The 10,233-nt window shown below is 36.5% G+C and overlaps 1 protein-coding gene across 1 annotated transcript; it reads left to right on the top strand.

Annotated features, from left to right (window-relative positions):
* Positions 1-6,479: 6,479 nt before the first annotated feature.
* On the top strand, positions 6,480-7,492 carry LOC101896364 (uncharacterized). Its single transcript, XM_005189388.4, has 2 exons — positions 6,480-6,878; positions 6,936-7,492. Exons 1-2 carry the CDS (start codon positions 6,697-6,699, stop codon positions 7,201-7,203), a joined length of 450 nt encoding a protein of 149 aa, XP_005189445.2. The 5' UTR covers positions 6,480-6,696; the 3' UTR covers positions 7,204-7,492.
* Positions 7,493-10,233: the final 2,741 nt, after the last annotated feature.

Genomic DNA, 10,233 nt, shown 5'->3' with positions numbered 1-10,233 from the left:
TGCACTAGTTTTTGAGGGGTCCTTTAAATGAATAGATGGCAGTGGACGGGAGAAAACAGCAACATCAAAAGAAATGGTTCGAAAAGTAAAGAAGCGACTTGATCGTCGCAGTGGCCGAAAAATGGCTCGTGAGCTGAACATACCGCAATATTCCATTCGACAAATGTTGAAAAATGAGCTCGGGGTAAAGTCATTGAAAAAGTGGAAGAACTTACACCTCAACAGAAAAAACCAGTAAAGAAAGTCTTAAAGTCGGGCGGGGCCGACTTTATGATACCCTACACCACTTTGCTAATTTAGTAGAGCTCCACATAACAATTAAAAGTTTTTTATGTTTGAAATTGGATAAAAATATATATGGGAGCTATTGGAACCGATCTCGATAAAATTTGGCAAAGATATATCTGAGCTGTATTTGATATATTTCCCTGAATATCGTTGTTACGAAGTGCATATTACGGCTGTGGGTAACAAATATAACAAATCGGATGAACAGTATATATGGGAGCTATAGCTATATCTGAACCGATCTTTACCAAATTTGACATACTAGCTTCTAGATTCAATTCGGTCGTAAGTGCCAAATTCCATCCCATTTGGGCAAATATTAGACAGTTTTAGTTTGGTGCACAATGAAAGGTAAATCGGACGAAGTTATATATGGGAGCTATATCCAAATCTGAACCGATCTCGATAAAATTTAGCAAATGTATTTCTGAGCTGTATTTAATATATTTCCCCAAATATTGTTGTTACTGAGTGCATATTACGGCTGCGGAGGACAAAAATAACAAATCGGATGAACAATATATATGGGAACTATAGCTATATCTTAACCGATTTCGATAAAATTTGGTATACTTATATTTAGGCCTAATTTGGGTGTATATGCAAAATTCCATACTATTTGGGCTGATATTACACGTTTGGTGCACAATAAAAGGCAAATCGGACGAAGATATATAAGGGAGCTATATCTAAATGTTGACCGATTATCTCCAATTTCAATAGGGTTCGTCCTTGGGCCAAGCAAATGATCTGTGCAAATTTTCATCTGGATCGGGCAATAAATGCGACCTGTACTTTGTTTACAAAAATACATAGACAGACGGACAGACGGACGGACGGACATGCATAAAACGATTCAACGATTCAGAATGTGATTCTATGCAGATCTTCAAAAGGAACTATGGGTCTATCTCGTTTCCTTTTGCCTGTTACAAACAAATGCACAAAGACCACCTTGTGGCGTAGGGTTTAAAAATGGACTTAAAAGAGCTAAAGAGTTGCTTCGCTTGGCCGAAAGTGGTGAACTGCCGAATTTGGTTTTCTCCGATGAGAAAACATTCGATGTCCAGAAGTTTGTAAACAAACAAAATGATTGTGTTTACTTGCCAAAGAGGTCAGCTGAAAATGTGCACCTTCGGTTGGCCACCAGAACACAAGCGCGATGGTGTGGGCCGCCATAACAGCCGATGGTCGCTCTCCACTCGAATTAATCGACCATGTCATCAGAATAAATGCCGAATATTATCGCGAAAATATTCTGGAGTGTGATTTAAAGCCTTGGGCACGCAAACATTTTGGCCGCAGACCTTGGACAGTCCAACAGGACTCAGCACGCGCCACCCAAGAATGGTTACAAAATTAGGTTCCTCGCTTCATTTCTAGAGCACAATGGCCACAAAAATCTCCCGATGCCAATCCGTTGGACTATTGTGTCTGGAGTATTTTGGAAAGCAAGGTTGACACTAAAAAATACCAAAGTGTCGATCACCTCAAGCAAGCGCTTCGCCGGGAATGAAAAATACCGCAGAGCAAGATTCGGGCACCGTGTAAGGGTTTCATTGGCCGTCGAAGGCCATAATTCGTGCCAAAGGTAACCAATTCGAACAAATCTAATCTTAGTCTAAAATTTGATGCTATTTCCGACATTTTCTGCTTTCATTCAATAAAATTTAAAAAAAAAAAATGTAAAAATTATGACGTTTTACTTTGTTGCAGTTTTTTTTATCTCACCTTGTATATCAGTAAAAGGCTCTTATGCAGAGTTTCATTTCTCGCAGTTTGTTTGAAGTTGATCTTCCGTTTTGGTTGTGCACATGTTCGCCATCCATCTGTAATGTTTAATTATTTTGTATTTAAAACAAGACAAAAACCCACCTATTATTTTACACTTAATAATCAAAACGTTACGCATTCTACGCTCGTTTTCTTCCTCTTCTAATGACAATGAAGATTACTTCTATTTACCCTTCTTTTGCCGCCTTCATTAGGACGTTGACAGTTGTTTGTTTGTTGCCCAGCTGTCAATCAATGATGGATGGACGGATGAGCGATTTCAACCAGCATCCATAATATGGATCACTGGTGCGATGGCTGATGTAATCTTATGGGGAATTACGGTAGATTCAAAGTAATCATTTTGTCATTGAACGGGTATTTTGATCTTTTTTTGAAAAAACAAGTAAAAAAACATTAAGTTCGGCCGGGCCAAACTTTTAATACCCTCCACCTTAGGGTAAAGGAAACATTAGAAGAAATGTGGCAAAAACCATTAAAATGCCGAATATCGGGAGGTACCGATATATGTGGGCTCTACCAAATCGTGGACCTACACATGTAAGGTTCCGCCAACGGAGCTAGAACCCATTATGACCTACAAATACCAATTTTTAGACAAATACGTGAAAAAAAGGGGCAAAAATCATCAAATTACCGAATATCGGGAGGTACCGTTATATGGGGGCTATACCAAAACGTGGACCTATAATTACAATGACTCGCCACACGAACTGGGACCCATTATGATCTACAACTACCAAATTTTCAGTGAAATTCGTGAAAAAATCAGTCAAAAATCATCAAAATACCGAATATTGGGAGCTACCGTTATATGGGGACTATACCAAAACGTGGACCTATACATACAATGTTTCGCCACACGAACTAGGACCCATTATGACTCACAAATACCAATTTTTACACAAATCATTGAAAAAATGTTGCAAAAACCATCAAAATACCGAATATCGGGAGGTACCGTTATATGGGGGCTATACCAAATCATGGACCCATACATGCAATGTTTCGCCACCGGAGCTGGAACTCATTATGACCAACAAATACCAATTTTTAGACAAATCCGTTAAAAACTGTGGCAAAAATAATCAAAATATCGAATATCGGGAGGTACCATTATATGAAGGCTATACCAAAACGTGGACCTATACATGCTATGTTTTGCCACACATACAGGGACCCGTTATGACCTACAAATACCAATTTTCAGACAAATCCGTTAAATAATGTGGCATAAATCATCAAAATACCGAATATCGGGAGGTACCGTTATATGGAGACTATACCAGAACGTGGACCGATATATCTTATTTTCAATACCAACCATCCTAGACACAATACCAATTGCTCTGCTAAATTTTGGCGCTCTACGTCAAATAATGTGGGCTGTATTGTGATTTCAACAGACAGACACACAGACGGACAGACAGACGGACATCGTTAAATCGACTTAGAATTTTATGCTGATTATGAATATATATACTTTATGGGGTCTACGACGAATATTTAAGGATGTTACAAACGGAATGACAAAGTTAATATACCCTCCTTTCCAAGGTGGAGGGTATAAAAATATTCTAGTTTCCGATTATAAATGATTAAAGTTTTCTTTAGTTCGGGAATTCCAAAAAAAAATTATTTATTTATTTAATTTATTATTATTTTTTTTGATAATTATCTCGAAATGGCAAAATTCATATTCATATTTCCTTTTAACTTATCACTTGGGCTTATTTACATTTATACCCAATTGTGTGTGTATATATAGATCTTATATGTGTGTAAGGATCGAAGTTGTGTTGCATATATGTATGTATGCCTGTTTTATGACTCACTTCTTATCAAATCGTGTTAGACTTGAGTAAACCAATTTAAATTTTAAATCATTGTTTACCTAGGTGTTATTTGTCTATTTAGACAATAGACTAATCTGACATTGAAAAATCTCTCTGTTTACGGTAAATATACGCTTATCAAAAATAAATTTTCTCCAGCACAGTGGGGTCAAAATGTACAAATGTCCATAGAATGGAAATAATGTTAAGAGAACTTTTATAAAATACTTATTCCGTAGTTAGTCTCAGCGGGATAATAGATAATTGAGTGATTACCATTTGACATTTGCTTTATACTTATATTAAGAATCTTCTGTATTCTTCCCAGCGCAGCATACTTCCGATACTTTTTTATTTCCATGGTTGAAAAAAACTATCTTAGTCTCAGAGAAGTTTCTGGATAAATCTCTCACATTCTCACTTAATTTCTGATATATTACCACAAATATAGACAATTGTTTTGACAGTTTTTTTAGGGATGCTATATATTTTGCAAGGATGCTATATATTTTTCAAGGATGCTATACAGGGTGAAATGAAAAAACTGCAACCAACTTCAGACAGCTGTCATTTATAAGCCACACGTCCAGCAACTGTTAAAATTATTCCAGTGACAGCTCATTATATTGTTTACAAGCATACAAAAGCATTTTGGAGAGAATTTTCCAGAAAAAAAAGTTATTCCTGATGGAATTCAGTGGACGAAAAATGGCTCGTGAGCTGAATATAACCCAATATTCCATTCGGCAAATATTGAAAAATCAGCTCGGGATAAAAGCCACTGAAAAGAGCTTCGCTTGGCTGAAAGTGGTGAACCGCCGAATTTGGTTTTTTCCGATGAGAAAACATTCGTTGTCCAGCAGTTTCTAAACAAACAAAATGATCGTATTTACTTGCCAAAGGGGTCAGCTGTGCAAATGTGCACCTTCGGTTGACCACCAGAAAGCGCCGGCAATGGTGATCGTATTAATCGACCGTGGCATAAGAATAAATGTCGAATATTATCGCGAAAAGCAAGGCTGGCACTAAAAAATACGAAAGTGTCGACCAACTCAAGCAAGCGCTTAGCCGGAAATGGTCCAAAATATCGCAGAGCAACATTCGGGCAGCGTATGACGGTTTTATTGGCCGTTTGATGGCCATTCACCTTTGGTGACCAATTTGACCAAATCTAAATCTACTTTAACATTTGATGCTATTTCCGAAATTTTTGGCTTTCATTCAATAAAATTAAAGAAAAATGTAAAAATTATGGCGTTTGACTTTGTTGCAGTTTTCTTACCTCACCCTGTATGTTTACATTTTACAGTTTTCTCGAAAAAGTAGTAAAAAGACATTAAGTTCGAAATTCTAATACCCTTCACCATTGAGTAGAGAAAGCATTTTTATACAAAGTATCTGGATTCAAACGTGTTCCACTTTAAACTACCAAATCCAGTAAGATCGGTAGGAGAATGGTTGGAGCTGGTGCATGGGGGCCATACTGAAACGGGAGTCTAAATATACCAAATTTTACATAACTTCGTAGGTAAATGTGACTAGAATGACTAGTACCAATATGGATAATGTTTTGACGCCAGTTCTAGAACCCATTATGAAATACAGATACCAAATTTCACACAAATCTTTTAGAAAATGTGGCTTAAATCGTCAAAATACTGAATATCCGATGGAACCGTCATATGTGCGCTATAGGAAAACCTGGACCTAGATATTTCACGTTCTGCTACCGGACCTTGAACCCATTACGAACTACAAATGCGAATTTTTAGACAAATCCGTGGGAAAATGTGGCTAAAACCCTCAAAATATCGAATATCGGGAGGTACCGTTATATGGGGACTATATGAAAACGAAGACCAATGCTCTGTCACCGAAGCTGGAACCTATTAAACCAACAAATACCAATTTTTAGACAAATCCGTGAAAAAATGTGGCTAAAACAATCAAAATACCGAATATCGGGAGGTATCGTTATATGGGGGCTATTCATCAGTACGATTCTTTTATAAAAAAGCAAAGGGGCGTGGGGGGGGGGATGCAAAAATAAATTGAACTAAGTCAATACCTTTGTTCTTTTACGAAAAATCGGTGATTTATCCGATAAAAAAATTTTATAACGAGAATATTTTTGTTATCATATTTTGGAGAGAAAAAAGAATCTAGCTCCTGGTGAAATGTTACTTTTTCATTGCGCCATGGGTACAATTCAACTCAGAGTTTGGGTTTTTTTGTCGTTCTTTTAAGTTAAATTATATATAAACAAACATGTATATATATGGTACGTATATATTCGCAAAAAAATCCCACAAACCTATTTAAAACAAAAAAAAAAAACTGAGATAAGCTTCGAATGAATGGTTTAATTGGACCTATGGCATCAACGAAATGCGTAACTTTCCCAGCCAGCACCGGCAGTTTGAAGTTTGCCCACGATGCTTCACAGATAATAATGTTGACAAGAAGAACAATAATTTGTTGTCGTTGTTGTTGTTTTAATTACGGAAACAAAAACATAGACAATGCCATCGAGACAGACACCGCCGAATACGGCAGCAATAAAACATTTCATTTGACTGAAATCAGATGAAATGAAAACAGTTTTATTTTGAATCTGGTGGTGCTCACAACACAACAACAACAACAAAAAGGAAGAAGCAAGCAACGGATTTAAAAAAGAAATATAAATTAGGCAATATTTTTTTTTTCTTCTAAAAAAACTCCAAAAAATATTGCAGTATTTTTTCGCAATAAAAGTAACGAAAATTTAGTAAAGGAAATGCCGCCCAATGAAACCACAGTTCTTCTAACAAATTATCGAGAGAAACGGATGTTAAATACACCCAGGACAAAGTATGGCAGTCAAACGCAGGCAAGAGTTTTAGATGAAGTCACAGATGTGCACATAGTTAATGTTAGCAAAGATCCGGAAGAATATGAACGCATTTTCAGTTTGGAAGAGTAATTTTCACTCCATTTTTATTTCTTCAACAAATTATTGATTTATTTTATTTTTAGATATCCTTCACCTCTAACATTGGCCGAACTGTTGCCCTTCCAAGACGATCCTTGGTGGCAAAAATTTCGTCTTATTTTATTTTTTCTATTTTGGCTAATATTTCTATTCACCTTGATAACAGCCTGCCTTATAGCCTATTTGGAAGTGGATGGTACATCATGTCCTGCAATTTCGTCTTCCCCATCGCCGCCAACGCTGTTGGCATCACCAACAGCCCTAACGACCATGTCAAGTATTTTATCTTCAAAATTAGCCATAATGCCATAACGCTATGTTTGATTTTGTTTTATTTATTTGGATATGCGTCTAAAGGAAACTTAGGGCCTTATTTTAAGAAGAAACAAATAGTTGCTTCTATGAAGCAAAATTTTTATTATAAAGAAAGTGTGATATTTTTTTTAAACAAAAATATAAATAATTTCTTAAATAAATAAGATATGGCAACAAATAACAACATACCTACAGATAAATATTTTTAAATGTATTCCATATAGAAATCTAGTTTTCTCTTTCCCTCTACTGGGTACCGTAAATTAAACAACGTCGGTCCGTAAAATGTATGCAAAAAAGAAACCAGAAATCCATAAAGTAGTGGCGGAAAAAAAAGATTTGAAATGTTTGCATGGAGTTTTCTTTTTTGAGCAAATTTTATTTAGAATGCAAATGCCAGGCGGTGTCATTATATGGAGGCTACAGCAAAATGTCGAGGTACTTTTCTAGATTTTTGGGCTTAACTCTAGTTTAGTAAAAACTCTTCAATTTCTTTTAATTTGTTTCCAGTGGAAGGTATTATTACCCTGATCCCGAGAAACTATTTTTATTTTTCTTTGGGGACGGACCCGGGACCCCAGTTTTTTGACCCGTAATTTCGAGTTCAAGACCCCGACTAGACCCAGATCCACTTATCCGACATGGACAATATCGTTGGAAACCTTATGAAAATACCTATCCAACAAGTGTTCACATAATAGGGTAATTTTTAAGCGGTTCGGAAGTTATAGTCAAATTAACGATTTTTTGGACCCGGATTTTTTATAAAACCCCCAAAAGGCGAAAAAGGTCCCATTATGGGGATCAACCAAATTGATGCGAAAATATAGCTGACACTCTTTCCTTTCTAAAATGCTAAAATTTGTGCTTATACCTTTTTCCGGGTATTGTCTATAGTGGGTAAGTGGATCTGGATCCAATCCGGTCTAGAACCCGGACTTTCGGGTCTGTCCCCCAAGAAGAAAAATAGTTTCCCGGAATCAGGGTAAAATAACTGCCTTTGGTAAAAAAATCGAAGAGTTTTTACCAAACTAGAGTTGTTCCGTGGGAGCTAAACCAAAGCATTGGCCCATTACCTATCGACCCATGAGGAACTTAAAACACCAAATTGAAAACAATTCCGTAAAAAACTTGAATTAACTGTTAAATGGACAAGACCATGGTAACATTTAGAAGGCTACCTTGTGCAATCATATGTTTACAATTATTTATTTAAATTTAACTGTAACTTTTATCGATTAAAAAGTTGTTAAAGTTTTTTTTGTTATTGTTACAAAAACAAAAGAAAGGTGTGAAGTTTTTGAAAAACAAGTAAAAAGAATATAAGTTCGGTCAGTCCGAACTTTTAATTCCCTCCACCATTGGGTAAAGAAAACATTTTAATACAAAAGTTTTTGGTTTCAAATGTGTTCCACTTTAAACTTCAAATACCAGTATGACCGTTTGGATAATGCTGTTAAACATCTCAATAAACCATAAAGTGGGTGTGGCCGTTATATGAAGGCTATAGCAAAACGGGAATCTCTATAGACAATTTTATACATCAAGGATTGTCATGTACCAAATCTTCTTAAATACCAAATTTAGAATAATTTCGTTGGTAAGTGTGACTAGGATTATCAAAATACCGAATATCGGTGGGTATCGATATATGTGCACGATAGGAAGACATGGGTCTAAAAATTCAATATTCTAAAACCGGAGCTAGAGCCCATTCTAAACTACAAATACAAGTTTGTTGGACAAATCCGTGGGAAAATGTGGCAAAAATCATCAAAACACCGAATATCGGGAGGTATCGTTATATGGAACTATGTTCCGCCACCGTAGCTAGAACCCATTACTAACTACAAATACCAATTTTTAGACAAAGCAGTGGAAAAATGTGGCAAAAATCATCAGAATACTGAATATGTCTAGGTACCATTATATGAGGGCTATGTGAAGACGTAGATTCGGTCCATTTGGGCTGATATTAGCCAATTGTGGAGTGCATATTACGTATGTGCAACCAAGTCAAACGCCATAATTTTTACATTTTTTTATATTTTATTGAATAAAAGCGAAAAATGTCGGAAATAGCATCAAATTTTAAAAATAGTTTATATTCTTTCGAATTGGTCACCTTTGGCACAATTTATGGCCTTCAAACGGCCAATGATGCCCGAATGTTGGTCTGCGGTATTTTGGCCCATGCTCGGCGAAGCGCTTGCTTGAGGCGATCGACACTTAGGTATTTTTTAGTGCCAACCTAGCTTTGCAAAATACTCCAGACACAATAGTCCAACGGATTGGTATCCGGAGATTTTGGTGACAATAAAGTGAGGAACCTCATTTTGTAACCATTCTTGGGTGGCGCCAGCTGAGTGCGATGGTGCTGAGTTGGAATCTCCAAGGTCTGCGGCCAAAATGTTTGCGTGCCCAAGGCTTTAATATACCCTCCAGAATATTTCGCGATGATATTAGACATTTATTCTGATGGTCGGTTAATACGAGCGGAGAGCGACCATCGGCTGTTATGGCGGCCCACACCATCGCCATGGCCGGCGATTGAGTTCCGGTGGCCAACCGACAGCTGACCTCTTTGGCAAATGGCTTTACCCCGAGCTCATTTTTCAATATTTGCCGAATGGAATATTGCGTTATATTCAACTCACATTTAAATGATGAAGTGCTCTAACGATAGCCACTTTTGGTTTCCAGCCAAATATAAAGAAATCACACTATCACGCTTGAATTACATCACGAATAATTTTTTCTGAAAAATTTTGTACGCTTGTAAACAATATAATGACCTTTCACTGGAATAATTTTAACATATGTCGGACGAGTGGCTTAGAAATGAATATATATACAATATTGTTTCGAACATTTCATCTCAATCGGACAACAAATGAGACCTGCATTTTCTTCACAAAAGTACATTGACTGACATGCATAAATCGACTCAGAAAGTGATTCTATGAAGATCCTCAGAAGTAACAATAGGTATATATCACATCCTTCTCCATTTTACACACAAATGCA

Source organism: Musca domestica, unplaced genomic scaffold (assembly GCF_030504385.1).
Source record: "Musca domestica strain aabys unplaced genomic scaffold, Musca_domestica.polishedcontigs.V.1.1 42, whole genome shotgun sequence".
NCBI lineage: Eukaryota > Metazoa > Arthropoda > Insecta > Diptera > Muscidae > Musca > Musca domestica.
This window is presented reverse-complemented; position numbering and strand designations above follow the sequence as displayed.